This window comes from Osmerus eperlanus, chromosome 9 (assembly GCF_963692335.1).
Source record: "Osmerus eperlanus chromosome 9, fOsmEpe2.1, whole genome shotgun sequence".
NCBI lineage: Eukaryota > Metazoa > Chordata > Actinopteri > Osmeriformes > Osmeridae > Osmerus > Osmerus eperlanus.
The window spans coordinates 4613173-4628586 of record NC_085026.1 but is presented as its reverse complement, the minus strand read 5'-3'; the positions used below and the strand labels follow the sequence as shown (position 1 = coordinate 4628586).

The 15414-nt window shown below is 44.5% G+C and overlaps 3 protein-coding genes across 4 annotated transcripts; 2 read left to right on the top strand and 1 right to left on the bottom strand.

The window, feature by feature from the left end:
- Positions 1 to 802: 802 nt before the first annotated feature.
- Positions 803 to 6457, top strand: arg2 (arginase 2). Its single transcript, XM_062469223.1, has 8 exons — positions 803 to 1161; positions 1273 to 1345; positions 3470 to 3644; positions 3785 to 3944; positions 4182 to 4276; positions 4604 to 4708; positions 4821 to 4957; positions 5104 to 6457. The coding sequence occupies exons 1-8, from the start codon at positions 1051 to 1053 to the stop codon at positions 5292 to 5294; spliced, it is 1047 nt and encodes a 348-aa protein (XP_062325207.1). The 5' UTR covers positions 803 to 1050; the 3' UTR covers positions 5295 to 6457.
- Positions 6458 to 6873: 416 nt separating this feature from the next.
- vti1b (vesicle transport through interaction with t-SNAREs 1B) lies at positions 6874 to 11345 on the bottom strand. Its single transcript, XM_062469592.1, has 6 exons — positions 11103 to 11345; positions 10730 to 10788; positions 9826 to 10020; positions 9521 to 9694; positions 8218 to 8279; positions 6874 to 8137 (listed from the first exon to the last, which is right to left on the bottom strand). Exons 1-6 carry the CDS (start codon positions 11197 to 11199, stop codon positions 8044 to 8046), a joined length of 681 nt encoding a protein of 226 aa, XP_062325576.1. The 5' UTR covers positions 11200 to 11345; the 3' UTR covers positions 6874 to 8043.
- A 561-nt stretch (positions 11346 to 11906) lies between these two features.
- Positions 11907 to 15409, top strand: rdh12 (retinol dehydrogenase 12). Of its 2 annotated transcripts, none has more exons than XM_062469590.1 (7): positions 11907 to 12065; positions 12725 to 12843; positions 13178 to 13333; positions 13455 to 13559; positions 13818 to 14027; positions 14312 to 14501; positions 14900 to 15409. In XM_062469590.1, exons 1-7 carry the CDS (start codon positions 11989 to 11991, stop codon positions 15000 to 15002), a joined length of 960 nt encoding a protein of 319 aa, XP_062325574.1. In that variant the 5' UTR covers positions 11907 to 11988; the 3' UTR covers positions 15003 to 15409. The 2 variants fall into 2 exon arrangements, with proteins under 2 accessions (XP_062325574.1, XP_062325575.1); XM_062469591.1 differs by lacking the exon at positions 11907 to 12065 and adding an exon at positions 12509 to 12610.
- The last annotated feature ends 5 nt before the right edge of the window (positions 15410 to 15414 follow it).

The window sequence follows — 15414 nt, the reverse complement described above, 5'->3', positions numbered from 1 at the left end:
CAACTACTTACTGGACATCAGCCACCAACTACACAAACAGATACCGTCCGATTTTCACACACGCACCTGCATCACTGCTGAGGGCTGGGGCTGTGGATCAAACCATTGTGGGACGTAGGGCGGGGTTCGAAATCTTTTTAAACTTCAAAAAGCGCCATTGTGTCCATAATCAGCAAAGATCTTTCATTGCATATTATCAATGTTGTTGAAATTACATAGTTATGTTTACAGTGATTTATTGGGGGGGACAAATCATATTTTTCCCAGGATTGGGGGGGTCGTGTACCCCCCCGGGATTTCCGCCCATGCCCACATAATAAAAAAGGACAATTATTTTATAATACCAATTTCAGGATATACAAAAGCCATTTAGATCACATTAAACAAGACCGAATCCAACAATATGTAAAATCGTATTTCGTAGGCTACGTCAGCAGTGCCAGTCTAGGTAGCCTATTTAGATGAGGACGGGGACTCTATGTAAACACCACTCACATGAAAACATGTTTATCAAGTATCTTGCTGTGTTGGTGGAAATTTCCGCACAGGGCAAATTGAGAGACCGAATTCATGTGTGAAGCTCATTGCAGTTTCATAGGACACGCCCCTAGAACGAACCCCTCAGTCTGACGTTTCTCATTGGCTAATGCGAAGGTGTGGTATTGAATTTGAGTTTGACGCACGTACCCTTATAGCGGGAATGTAGCATGCTGTATATTAACCACGTTAGTTTTAAATCCAACATCTAAAATAATCTATATTGTCAATGATAGGCACAAGCCTGTTGTGAATTTGGAGTTTACTAGTGTTTTACATGATTTTGGTATCTTGGGGGTGACGTAGCTTATGGAAAAATTCTGGCTAATGTCTGTGCGGTTCATCAACTCATGAATATGAATGAGACACACAGGACATAAGACCAGCCTCCAAGCAACACTGTCATAGCATTGTGAACAGAGCGGCGTTGAGTAAAACTTCTGTAAGGCTTGAAGTCTTGATCGGTTTTCGAATTTGCTCTTTTTGTTTCGTTTGTACTGTACATTTTCAAAAATGGCGTTGAGAGGACCACTGTTCCGTCTTCTCAGAACACAACTCACCAACAACTGTCAGAGCCGGGCACAATCGGTGGCCGTTGTCGGTGCCCCCTTTTCTAAAGGACAGGTATGGAAGATAACACAATTCTAATGTCCGACTGTCTAACTGTATTCAAATGATTTCCATATGTTCTTTAGCCATCGGTGTTAAAAAAAAAAAACGTTTTTTATTTTACAGAAAAGACGAGGAGTGGAGCATGGTCCAAAAGCCATCAGAGATGCGGGTCTGATCGAGAGGCTTTCAAATTTAGGTAGGCTACGTGACAGGGATGGTATGAAACAGCCTAAAGACACTTGCTGATGTAATGTGTCGGCAACAGGTTTTCTGGTGTGTGCTGGCAGTCCGCTGATCCCCTTTACTACTTAACTGCAAACTTCGGTCTACTACCTATTGGCATTTACAGCAACCTTCATGGGCTCGGGGACGTTGTCTTATTCTGCATGCGAACAACAACATCTAAAGTTCGTTTTTTTTATTTAGGCTAATCGAGCCATTCGAGCCTCATGTGGGCGCGAGCTGCGGGATGGGCAAAATCCGCGCTACAGTTGAATGGTCATTCTTGAGTCATGCACCCCGCTGACGCATAGCCTAGGCCTCTCCTCCTCACATTGTCCCGTGTCCTAGCCGCATCCGGAGTTTGAAAGACCTTGAACCATATTGCTTTGTTTGATTATGTAACGAAGTTTGGGACGAGTTCAGCCGCATGTACTTTCTCTTAAAAAGGAAAACAAACATGATGTCAAATGATTTGAAAAAAATAGTTTTGACGGGACTTATAGGCTAGTGGACCTATTCGATCACCACGTTGATTACGGAAATGATGAAATATAGCATAAACGATTAAGAAAAGGGCCGTGTGGGTTAGTCAAAGCTAATTTGGCGTAGCTAAACATTATTACGGCTTACATTTATAATTCGGGCTTCAATGTGTATAAGGCTTGTGGGAGAGATAAGGACGGCAAAATGTGTTATAGAAATGTTAAGCCATAGCTCCTAATGTGTGTTCTGGAATGTGCAAGTCATTTTAAGTAACTGTACACCGATTTACCACACCGGTAAAGACCTCTGAATTGATTGTGCGCAACAATTCCTGTAACACGAGAAAGCCTACTATCTTTAGACTGATACTTTATAGGTTGTCGGTTCTGGGCCAACATAGGCTACTTTTGACACGCAATACGCATAACATCTCAGCACTAAATTATTAAATGTTCACTATAGACACATTAGCGGAATATGGATTTATGAAGTTGATGGTGTAAGGATAAAGGGTTCCACCACAGTGAGAACAAAATGTTCCAAGCTGAGTAGCGCCAAATGCCTCGGCCAAGAGCAAGTAGCTATACACAGTCAAATCCACGGAGATGACCGGCAAAAAATAAATCGTCAAAAATGGGGATTATCTGTCTGTGTGAGGTGGGTCTGGTCTCAACTTTAATACATTTACATAAGATTATAATATTTGGCTGTACCAGTAAACTATATGATATATTCCGTTTGGCCATACTGAGGCCGGGAACTTTGTCACAAAATGGCACCAGATTACAAAAACCATAAATACCACTGAGTAGACATTTTTTCCATCGCTTTGGCAAGGCAAGGACGCATGGATAACATGTATTACCAGATTTCGCGAGCAGAGCACAATTCGTTGACGGTCTTCATTCCAAATGTATGAAGTCTTAAAAATATAGTTTTTTTTATCAAAACCATGACAGACTGGAAATGTAAAGTAGGCTATGGTAGTTTGCAGTACCATTTGGATTCTTAAACAGTACTGTACTTGGTTTCTCCATTCTAAAAAGCTTTGAATGACTGTATATAAAGAGCTTTGAATTGATTAGTAGATTGCACATGAGTGGGTTAGAAGGGGACAGCAGAGCTATTCCTGTAGTGATGTCTCAGGATGGTAAAATACTTAAACCACATTAAACCCCCTTAGCTCAGCAGAGTAATACTAAACCCCCATCAAGGGTAATACTGCCCACCTAACACCCACACACAGTATATCATCTCACTTGTTTACTGCAGCATGATAGCTCTTTGGATGCCCATACCGGTGGCATGTACCCCGATTTTCCATAGAAATTCCTCTGTGTTTACCATTAGTATGGCTGGTGGGTCCAGCGTGCAACAGTAGTAGCCCCAGTTTGGAAAGGGGCCACATGGAAAATGCCCCGTCAGTGCGGCTGCAGTTTCAAAAGCATTGAATGACTCAGCCTCATCAATCAGGCTGTCAGGAAGAGAGGCTGGTCAGTTAGGGTGGAGGATTACTAGGGGGCCCTACAACGGGGAGGTCTGAAATGCAATGAAAATATGACTCGATGCGCAAAATTCTCTGTCAGAATAACACCCAGTTTTACTTTGACCTCAGATTACCCTGTTCATGACTTTGGGGACCTGAGTTTCCAGAACCTGGAGAATGACGAGCCCTTCATGCACGTGCCTTTCCCCCGCACCGTGGGCAGAGCCAACAAACTGCTGTCGAGCGCTGTGAGCAGCGCAGTCGCCGGAGGTCACACGTGTGTCATGCTAGGAGGCGACCACAGGTACACACACACACATACACACACACACACACATTCTCAGAGACTCTGGCTACCGGCTCTGGTAGACTCTGGGAAGAAGTAATTTCCTCAAAACATCTAACGTGTTGGACGATCTTGTTGACGACTGGTCTCCCCCACAGCCTGGCTATTGGGTCCGTGGCGGGCCACGCCCAGCAACGTCCGGACCTTTGCCTGATCTGGGTGGACGCCCACGCTGACGTCAACACACCCACTACCTCACCCTCTGGGAACCTCCACGGCCAGTCTGTGGCTTTCCTGCTCAAAGAACTGCAGGACAAGGTAAGAGTAACGATCGCGAAGATGTGCCGACATCAGTGGCCCACTCAGACGTTTTCGGCCGGGGGCTCCCTTTGAAAATAGAAAAACCTTTCTAGCCAATATGGATATCTTTTCTTCCAAGCCTCTCTTGGGATCTCACTCCCCAGTTTGAGAACCACAGATCTGATAGAGATAGTTCTGCAGTGCTCTCGTTCCACCCTCTAGACCCTCACCCTAGTTTGTGTGTTCCCCCCGTAGATGCCGCAGCTCCCAGGGTTCTCTTGGATGAAGCCATTCCTGGCAGCCAGAGATCTGGTCTACATTGGTCTGCGAGATGTTGATCCCGGCGAGCAGTAAGTCATCACAACACGGACTACTTAGTAACACAGAAAATACCCTTCTGTTATAGGACACAGCAATATGTATAATTTAGTTACACATGAAACCGGTAATGATGTTTTATCCAAAGTGACGTACAGGGAGGATTTGAACTTTGAGACGTCTTGATCTGCAGTCCAATGCTATATATCTGAGCTGTTCTTTTCCTTTTGCTCTTCCCTCATATCCTCTACCACTGAGCTATGTGGTTATGAGCCATACCCATATATGCTTTCCTTCGCTGAATCGGATTAGATGACATTTTCTTGACAGTTCTGACACTGTTCTCCATTTCCCCTCAGCCTCATCCTCAAGAACCTGGGCATCCAGTACTTCACCATGAAAGACATCGACAGGATTGGCATCCAGAGGGTCATGGAGGAGACTCTGGACCACCTTTTGACGAGGTAATCAAATCCTTCAAACACATCCCCTGATACACCCCCCCCCCCCCCCGAGACATGAGCCTTAGAGAGACGTGAACGTCACTGAACTTGAGCCCACGTTGTCTTGGAACAGGAAACAGCGGCCGATCCACCTGAGCTTTGACATCGACGCGTTCGACCCCTCCCTGGCCCCCGCCACTGGGACACCTGTGAACGGAGGGCTGACCTACAGAGAAGGCCTCTACATCACAGAGGAAATCCATAACACAGGTATCCACACATGAGTCATGGCACGCCGACCAGATTTGCACCAGGTTCACATTCCACACATAGTGGAGTTGAATAACAGAGTTGTATGTAGAGGCGTTGGCAGGAGTTCCATTTGTAGGAGTTGACTAACAGTGTTTCTGTGGCAGGGTTGTTGTCTGTGATGGACCTGGTGGAGGTGAACCCTGTCCTGGCTGCCAGCCGTGAGCAGGTGGAGGCAACGGCCGGGCTGGCGGTGGACGTAATCGCGTCGTCTCTGGGGCAGACAAGAGAGGGAGCTCCCCTCCCCTTCCGGGAGATTCGATCAGGGAAGGAGGACACGGAGCAGTTGCGCCTCTGAAACCGCTGATTCACCAAGGACTTCTTTCTTCTTTTTTTTATTGAATCGACCACTGGCCATTCCTGAATATTTAAAGACTGCACAGACAGAATGGAACTGTAGTTTGGATTGATATTTCCTCTGTTGATGTACTGTAGAGTTCTCGTGTTCAGATGACACGCCACCGTTGTGACTCTTCTGACAGAGAAACTGTGAGGAGCTTCGTTAGGATGAAGTGAACAGACTTCATCTTATCTGTAGTCCTGGCTGCCATAAAAAGCTTGTATCTTTGTCATTGAAATGCTATGATATTGCTAATATTTTTAATATACTGTAATCAACTAAATTATGTTGTTTCCCATACTGTAGCTCTACGTTTAAAAGGTGTACCTGTATGTTCACTGCATTACCCTATTAGTGTTCTATAGTATTTAAATAAGTTTCATTAATAGACAATGTTAGTCATTGAGCCTGTACTTAATTTGTAACTACGTTGTGGAACAGGCTATAAATATAGACATTTTAAATGTGATATATATACACACACATATTCTACCTAGTACTCTACCCTGCCAAGAGTGGTGGCACTTGACACCACTAACTTGTGTGTAATAACAGGCCTGCATATTAAGTACATGCCCATGACTCTGGGAATATAATAACTTTGTAATAACGACACTGGTGTCAAGTGTGGCTGTGTGTGTCAGTTGAGATGTTGTTTCTGTACTAGCATGTCCCTCAGTAGACAGAGACCCAGCTCCACATGTCTGAGACAGGGCAACTCCAGGTAGAGGCACTCACTCACACTTGGACCTGCATGGTTTCACATATTTAGCTTAGAATTAGGTTTTGTATTGTTGTTAGTAATTTATAATATGTTTTCATTTAGCAGAATTTTTTTTATCCAAAGCGACATTCAGGGAGGATTTGGACCTGCAACCTTTTGATCACCATTCTGCAATTTATGTAATATATAAATGTGTGGTTTTATATTAGTCCGATTGAATTGGCTAGAAAACGTTTTAGTTTTTTTGGGGGAAATTGACAAGTGCAATTAGTGTATTTGAAATACTGACAGAATTACTTATTTCCCAATTGAATTGTATTTTGTGTTGATACATTGTGACACCTTTGTGACCACTGAATGACTCAGAAATAATAAATACTATTTTAGTGATACACAACTCCAATAGTATGTTCCTTTGTTAGGTGTTGTGCAACACTTATTGACATCCAGCAGTGGCTCACATAGCAACATGTTGTGGAAGTTCTCCCCTGACAACACATCTCAAACCAGTTTGGACTACTCTGGTTGTTTATGTGGCACACAGTGCCACACCCCTGAGAACTAGACACACTGTGCAGCTTGGTTGCCAGCATATGATAAGAATGAAGCCAGTAATAATAATAGTATTTATCACCTGTGCAAGTTTGTTTCGTGGTATCGGGTGCCGTCTACTCCACAGTAAACAGTCTTATCTGTTTGTGCCCGTCTGGAAGGACTTGGCCTTGTACCTGCTCTGTGATTGCAGGTGCACACCGGATGTTTTATTTGCTTGCCCCTATGACATCAACCATCCGGAGAAAATCGCCATCGGAATCATGTTACGACTTCGCTTTAATACAGAAATTCACAGCGTTATGAAAATATAAACACATTTTTATCAATCACAACTTTGTCCATGTTTAGAAATCATATATTATATAGTGTAACGTATGATAAGTGACAGCATTCATAAAAAGACATTCACTTAATATCGCAAATTATGCGTTTGTAACCATTACCAGTATCGGTTTCCTGAACAAGCTGTACCTCTCAGTGGCAGCAGACTGGCAGTATTCAGGTCCCAGTGCTGCTGCTGTAGTTAGGAGTTACAGCCCTCACTATCCCCCTCCTCTAACCTTTAAGACTGGGCATGGATGTGATGGAGGAGCTAACAACCACAAAATTCCAATTAAAAAACATCCTATATTTATTTAACTGTCTCTTTTTCCTTCACGTCACAGGCTCTTCAGAAACAGGCTGCAGCATGTTTGTCAAAGTGAGCAACACATTCATGTATTCACTGTGAGTGTGTTTTGAACTCAGAATTCATCATTACTCACATTGGTGTGTTTGGAATTCAGAACTCATTTCACACACCAATAGCGATGATCACTCCTGTCCAGCACCCCCCTCTGTTTTCTGGTGAAAGAATCGTGGACTTACAGGTAAGGACCAGTACTCGGATCTGGGACACAAACAAATTCTGCTGTGTCACTTCATGTGATCTCTAAACACCCCTCAGTCATCCTCACAGGGCATGTGACTGGAAGGGGTTTGGCAACTTGAGTCAGTTCACAGTCACAGTGCAAAACAAAGCAGGTATCTCCATCTCCAGGGATTTGGGTTGGGCGTTGTGGGTTAGGATCTCATTGGCTAGGAAACAGGATGAGCTAAACTTGAGAGAACCCAGCTTGGACCCCAGATGTTGAGAACCCAGCTAGGAATCTGGATGTTGAGGCCTCAGTTAGGAACCCAGATGATCCCTCTTCTTATACTCTTGTTGGTCTCCCTTGACATGAAAATGTTGAGTCCTCATGAATGGCAGGTCGAACATAAGACCTAAGTGGAGTTTGGTTCAGGGAAATATTAAGGGAGATGATGAAGTGTATGTGCAAGAATAAACCCCTAGAGATGAACCCTCTAGTCTTTGAGGAGGTCCCGTGAGGAGGAGATGAGGAAAGGGAGTTGAGAAGCAGAGTGGGAGCCTACTGACTTGACCCTGCGCTACTTTCTGAAGAACTTCAGGTAGACCACAGCTCCCAAGATGGCCAGCTCCATGAGGATGATGACGGAGAGCAGGAGCTTGTTGGTCATCAGCCTGCGGGTACGGACAGGGACAGGAAACGGTCAGACACGCAAAGGGCAGTCGAGAACAGGAAGTGGAGAACTGCCACTCACCGTCGAGACATGGCCCGTAGGATTTTGCGGCTGCGGCTCAGGTTCTCTCCAGTGTGCACCAGCTGGGAGAGACGGGACCACAGTTCAGTACATGAAGAAAAAGGATTTGGGTGATTTCCTTGATCCATCAATCTGATGGATCAAGGAAATGATCTGATCTGATGATCAATCTCTCTACTACTACTGGTGTGATGTGATTGTAGGGCTGTGTTGGCAGAGACCTGAATGATAAAGCCCCTTTGTCACTGGTCACTCAGACACTCGTCTGGGACAGTCGTTGATTGGCACAAAAGGGACTGTCATGGTAAAATGACAATCACACTTTCTAGCACACACCTCTGGAGAGGTGGTCTCAACAGTTGAAGAGGAAGGGGGAAGGCATCACACTTGGTCTACTGCAGCCTTGAGTAAACCGGTGATGGTCCAATTTGAATTTGTATGCGTTACACAATCTTTCTTTCATGTGGCTGGTGTCCCTATTTTCGTATGTTTGGGTGTATATATGGCGAAGCTCTACCAATCACTTTGAGTTGTGTTTACTATACGAGCTCCGGTGCGTTAGCCGCCTAGTTTCATTGTGATTACCTTCGTAAATGATTGCTCCGAAGGTATGTTTGTATTTGATTATGTTGCATTATTATTGTATTGATTATCTTAGTATTTAGATCATAAACTATCATTGTGCATTTAAAGTTACTGGTTCTCCTTGTACGTATATAACACACTAATATGGTGAAAACCTTAAGCTAGTTGGGTTGATACGGCTAATACTGATTATAGACATACACTTTCGAAGTAGGTTTTGACTTAAGGCCTCTGAGTCACTTTCAGTAGGGCTTTCCTCGCTCCGAAGTAATACTTTAGCCTCTGGGGGTCAGTTTGCATTGGTGGTCAAGTCCATATCCATAGTAGAGATAAACGGCTGATTAGTAAATATGCATACTTTAAGGTCGGTGCCCTGAGCAAGCCTTCGATTCTCACCTATGTCCGAGATTCATGCCATTGACTGTTTAGCGCTCGAGGTTACAGGTAACGTACTTGCACATTTCTATATTAATGAGTCAATCTCCCTGACATCTAATCGAACTGTTTCACAGCCGGGGACAAACACAAGTGTCTCTGGCCTTACATGATCCATCCCTACTTCCCTCCTTCCCACCTCCCTTCCTCCCCGACTCACCCTGTGTGTTGTGCGATCCAACCATTCATTCCCCCATCCCTCTATCCCTCCCTTCACACTTCCCCTCCCTCCTCTATTGACCCTGTCTGGTGTGAGGGATCGATCCATACAGCCCTCCCTCACCCTGTCTCTGGTGCGATCCAGCTGCTCTCTCTGCTCGCCCAGCTCCTCGATGATGTCCGTGCCGATCTGGTCCGTCTCCGCGGCAATGCGCTGGCTGCGCTCGATGCTCTGCGTGGCGTTGTTAAGATACTCTGTTCCCTGGAGCAACAAAGTCCGCTGTGACTGCAGCTGCGTCTAAAAAGGCGGGAAAGAAGACAACACGATCAGTTACAACAGGGGCAACGGTTCAACCAATGCCGGTTTTCCATCAAATTCAAACTTTTTGGAATCCTGAAGGAATCAGTTGATCGGCAGTCCAGACTCACGCTATGCTCGTTCTGAGAAGAGTAGACGCCATATCCGCCTTCCTTCGGGCGGGCGGGGACGCCAAAGCCAGACTCCGGGGTCTTCATCTCGCGCTGCAGCTTCCCCAGGTCCCGGCGGTACAGCCGTAACTTGGTGGTCATGGCGTTCCGGTAGGTCGAGGGAGCCCCCGCCAACTCTTGCTCCATTCCTTGAAGCTGGAAATTCACACAGAAAAAGAATCAACTCCCACATCCATGTCCAAATGCTTACTGCTTGTAATTTAGATTTTGGGATCATTAATAAAGTGAAGTGTCTTGAATCACACGTCACACCACAGTACATTAACATAATAAGCATTTTAAACCAATTTTATATTGGTTTTAGAGGACTATTAATGCATATTATTTATTATATACTATAGGAATGCTCGTTCACAAAAGGTTTGGGATTATTTATGGAGAAAATAAGGTTTAGAGCATTGCAGGATTTAGGTTAGACTGTTAGGAAACAATTGAGAGGATAAGGACCAATAATTACTATGTACCTGTAGGCTACTTATTACAGAAGGACAACTTGAACGAAAGGCTAGAAGAAACTAGTCTGTGGAATGCTAGTAGTACAAGTGGCCATATATTGCCCTCTGGTGTCTGAAAGAGACACTGCTTATTAAATACGCAGAATTATGATTCATGATCTCAGTTCTACATACTAGCAGGTTTGGGGGTGTTTGACCCCCTAATTAAGACTTGGAATCCCCCAAAAGATGAAGATGATAGAGGAAATCGATAATGGTTGATATTTACAAACTGCAAAGCTGACTTTACCACTAAGGTAGGCTATGTTAAGAGAACGATTTAATGTGAAGAACAAATGAAATCCGAAACACTTGAAACCATCTCGAACAGCAGTTTTGGATAAACTCACCACTTCCTCAGCCTCTCCAAACCTTTCATCAAATCTTCGCACCAACCGCTTCTTCTCCTCTGAAACGCCACAACAATTATTAGGTTTATATAACATCAGATACCATATATCATGCCAAGTAAAACATCAAATATTGTTTAAGATAAAAACACAATAAACACAGCTTGGTTTAAGATAGGCTATTGACAATGACAAGGAGCAGCTTTCACCAAATGAAAGCTGCTAATTTGGAAAACATATACACGTATAGAGAACAATTTATGTAAAGTTGAATAGCAAAGCTTGTTCTTAACAGGTTTCAAACTTTATTGTATTTGCTTGATAGCTATAGGCTTTTTGATAATAGCTGGCTGCCAAAGCTGTGCCATTATACCTCCGCTGCTTTTCAGGACTCTCTCCGGCATCAGTTTCATCTCATCGTAGAGGGATTTGTATATCTCCTGTAACTTTTCAAATTCTTCCGAAGACATGTTGTGTCTTCAACTAAAAGCTTTTTTATTGACACAAGAACACTGTTATCTTGAGTGAAAGGTAGACTCTCCGCTGTTGTGTATAAATCCCTAACAAGATCCTCGAGACTCTTTCCGCATATTCCAGGTCCTCGTGATGAAGTCAGTTTGCAGACTGCCTGTAATTCAATGAACTAAACGGCATGCATAGCCTACATTTCTACAACTAATATATCTGTTCCATGTATATTGTTCAATTAATCCAATTTCCAATAAAATATTGCGTACACAATAACATGTAGTCTATTTATTAGTGGAAAGGGATCTAATTTTGTACAGGCAATGCAAAGACAGCTCTTACAGGTGCATTTTGGTATATGTAGGTTTTTAATAAACGATTTAGAAAATTATAAAAACAAAAATAATCTTAGAAAGAGAAATAAATCGTTTATTTCTGTTTCTCGTGCATCCGTAGAAAAATGTTTTGTATGTATGCATGCTCATTGCAAAATGGGCATGCATATGCACAATAACCTTTAAATTAAACGGGAATTCTATTCACGTAGCCTATATATCTTATTGTGGTAAACTAGGCTATCAGTTTCAAATTCTACCTTAGAGGTGTGCATGCTGCAAGTTATTTCCATCGATTTTATGAAAAACTACAATCCCATGGTTCCACGGAGGTATAGCCTACCCGCGATCTCAGACAGCTCTGTAGCTTCGATTTGACATCAGCTGATCTGCCGACAGCCCAGATCCGAGAGAGGTGGTCTCAGGGTGAAGACGCTCCGTTAACGTATCTATGTCATGATGGTGCTTGTATTAATTGTCGCTGGTCTTGGAGTGGTAACACTGTTGATGGTGTTATTTGCACCTCATATTAGGTGAGTAAAATAATGAAGGGCAGCATCCTGCTCTTGTACCATCAGCATATCCCTCTATTATTGCATATGGGAAATGATGGGGAATTGTGTTAAACTGGCTAAGAATGCTTCAATGAGAGATGGACATGACATAACTGTATAATGTCAGCGTCATATTATGTAGCGAGTATAGCCTACGTTTGGTACGTATGCGGCAATACATGGCTTCGACTGCTAAATTCAAAGGATTCGGTCAATCTCTTCATAATTTATGTCGCATCTGACACAATAATCACCATTCCAAATATGCATATCAGGCGGTGTGAGCGTGGGAGGAGTTATATTTGTATGCACTGTCTCGCTGAACTATTGGTAGGCGCCGGTCGTGCTATGCAAGAGAAGTGATCATAGGCTTCTGTTTGGATGAGTCCACCGCGAGGTTGTTCCAATACACCAGCGAACACTGTTACAATGCAATATGACATAATCACTCATGTGGGGGCGGGAAACTAAATACAAAAACGAAACAAACTAAGAACATGGATTTCAACAGAATGAAAGCTGACGTAGACCTACTGAGATGTTTCAGTGTGGGTTTTTTTTCTGTAGATGTTGACTTTTGCTTTATAGAAAAGAGAGCATCGATGTTTGCATGAATTGAACATGAACGTGTCTTCCAGAAAATATGCAGCTGGAGGATACTGCCAGTCCATGGCTCGACTAGATGGGAAGACAGTGTTGATAACTGGAGCGAACACAGGCATTGGCAAGGAGACTGCCCTCGACCTGGCAATACGAGGTGACACTCCAGCCCAGGGCACAATAGTTACCTATACATGTACTACCCCACTATTTATCCTGTTCACTGATGTGGTCCAGTATGAATTAGTGGGCATACTTTCAATGTGTGTTTTAAAGTACAGTTATGTACCACAGTTAATAATGCATGCATGGATCTATATCAGTGCACATGGTCTTTAGGAGGGAAAGGGTGGAACTGTTTTTCAGGGGCTAATGACACAGTATCTGTGCTGTTGATACATCTCGCCTAGGGCGCCGAACGTGCTAGGACCGGCACTGTATGTCAGTATTAATTGCTGCCCCCTATGTGCTGGGTGTGTACCTGCGTGCAGGGGCTCGAGTCATCATGGCCTGCCGGGACGCGGAGAAGGGAGAGGAGGCAGCGGCACACATTCGAGCCATCTACAGCGACGCCCGCGTGGAGGTCCGGGAGCTGGACCTGGCCGACACCTGCTCCATCCGTGCCTTCGCACAGAAGTTCCTCAGCGGTGCGTCGAGTGACAACACCTGACGCTTTCAGCCCAGTGTTGTTTTACGGCAGGAAAACACAAATGATGAGTTTTTACTGTGCTCCTTATGTTTGTGTGGATTGGTCGTATGTTTGTCCAGAGGTGAACCAGCTGCACATCATCATCAACAATGCTGGAGTGATGATGTGCCCCTACATGAAGACCACAGATGGCTTTGAGATGCAGCTGGGAGTCAACCACCTGGGTGAGACACAGTGAAGACAGAGAATCCTCCTCCAGAGGATTCAGAAGGATTTCAAATGCTGTAGCATGCGTGAGGACAAGGGCGTAGGTTTGCTTTGAACATAAGTGAAGACAAACATTTTTCTTCACCCTATATGCCTGTAGTTCTCGGTGGGGGTGTACAAATAATCTCTTGACATGTCCGCCCCTAAACCCACACCTATGCTCGTGGAAGAACCTCATAGCACGTTTACAAAACTCTTCCTCTCCGTCCTGACAGGTCATTTCCTGTTGACGTACCTCTTGATTGGCCTGCTGAAGCGCAGTGCTCCCGCCCGCATCGTGGTGGTGTCCTCTCTGGCCCACAACTTTGGCTGGATCCGCTTCCACGACCTGCTCAGCCAGGGCAGCTACAACAGCGGCCTTGCCTACTGCCAGAGCAAGCTGGCCAACGTGCTGTTTACCAGGGAGTTGGCACGCAGGCTCAAAGGTACATCAGTGTCTAGATACATTGGCTATACTGTGCCTAGAGTAGATATGAACCTGTTACATTTTCAAGGCTATACTGTACCTATAGTAAATGTAAACATCCTTACATTATCACGGTTATACTGTAGCTAAAGTAGATATAAACCCCTTACATTTTCAAGGTTATACTATACCTAGAGTAGATCTAAACTCCTTACGTAGCGTAACCATCTGCAGTCAAATGCTCTACTCCTGAGCTGTAATGACGGTGTGAAGGTAGACTGAACCTCCTGTGCTCCTCCCCAGGCTCCAGCGTCACAGTGAACTCTGTGCACCCCGGGTCTGTGCGCTCGGAGCTGATCAGACACTCCACCATCATGACCTTAATGTTCACCGCCTTCTCCATGTTCCTGAAGACACCGAGTCAGGGAGCCCAGTCCTCCATCTACTGCGCCGTGGCCGAGGAGCTGCACTCCATCTCTGGAAAACACTTCAGGTACGTCTCAGGGTCACCGGGGAGCACCGGGGGGCTCACCGGGCAGCGCACGTAACGCATGAGCTAAAGCCCTCAGGCAGCGGCAAGGGTTGGATTCTGGCTCGGGCCATTTCTGCATGTCTTCCCCCCTCTCTCCCCTCTACCTTTCCCGTCTACCTCTGTCCCTGTCCAAAAAAAATCCAACATGATGTTTAAAAAAAAAGGATTTGTCTATTAACAAAGATCGGTCCATTTGCAGCTCAGCACCCATCGATCCTTGAGTTTCTGTAAAAAAAATCATTCTTCTTTACCACTACCAATAATAATAATAATAGTAATGTACTACCAATAGTAACTAATAATACAAATAACAACAGTAGCAGGAATGCAATTACCATTCCTCTTCTTCTGTGGTGCAGTGACTGCGCCCCGGCCTTCGTGGCTCCGCAGGGCAGGAGCGAGGAGACGGCACGTAAACTCTGGGAGATCAGCTGTGAGCTGCTGGGCATCGAGTGGGACTGAGCCAGCCTGGAGCGCATGTCCCCGTCTCAGTCCTGAGGGCAGATATCTACCATCTCAGTTCTGAAAGCAGTACTTCTTCTTTTTGTTCTATTCGGTTGTGTATTTAGCATTTTCATTATTTCATGTATTGATATACCTTACCTTTAACTACAGCTACCTATGGATGGACAGTCTGGTAACACTGTACGATACTGTGAAAGGTCGAGCCAGGGTCAACAACCTCCTTTCTGAAGTTTAATTTTTTATATATATATTAGATTTCTCTAGACCATTTCAAGCTTGGTGGTCCAGTTTTCCTGTTCTTCTTGCTTTGTGTGTTTCTTCTCAAGCCTTCACCTCATGCTAAGCTGCCAGGGTTTTACAGTACCTGATGTCTTTTATACAGATGCCTTTAACTATTTGCTTTCATGTT

Bases quoted from the DNA above. Each gene is read 5' to 3' on its own strand.
- rdh12 (XM_062469590.1), top strand. From the start codon at position 11,989: ATGATGGTGCTTGTATTAATTGTCGCTGGTCTTGGAGTGGTAACACTG. The intron at 12,066-12,724 runs GTGAGTAAAATA...CGTGTCTTCCAG, and splicing joins TTATTTGCACCTCATATTAG to AAAATATGCAGCTGGAGGAT. The intron at 12,844-13,177 runs GTGACACTCCAG...ACCTGCGTGCAG, and splicing joins CCTCGACCTGGCAATACGAG to GGGCTCGAGTCATCATGGCC.
- arg2 (XM_062469223.1), top strand. From the start codon at position 1,051: ATGGCGTTGAGAGGACCACTGTTCCGTCTTCTCAGAACACAACTCACC. The intron at 1,162-1,272 runs GTATGGAAGATA...TTTATTTTACAG, and splicing joins CCCCCTTTTCTAAAGGACAG to AAAAGACGAGGAGTGGAGCA. The intron at 3,945-4,181 runs GTAAGAGTAACG...TTCCCCCCGTAG, and splicing joins TCAAAGAACTGCAGGACAAG to ATGCCGCAGCTCCCAGGGTT.
- vti1b (XM_062469592.1), bottom strand. From the start codon at position 11,199: ATGTCTTCGGAAGAATTTGAAAAGTTACAGGAGATATACAAATCCCTC. The intron at 10,021-10,729 runs GTGAGTTTATCC...GTGAATTTCCAG, and splicing joins TTGGAGAGGCTGAGGAAGTG to CTTCAAGGAATGGAGCAAGA. The intron at 8,138-8,217 runs GTGAGTGGCAGT...CCGTACCCGCAG, and splicing joins CTACGGGCCATGTCTCGACG to GCTGATGACCAACAAGCTCC.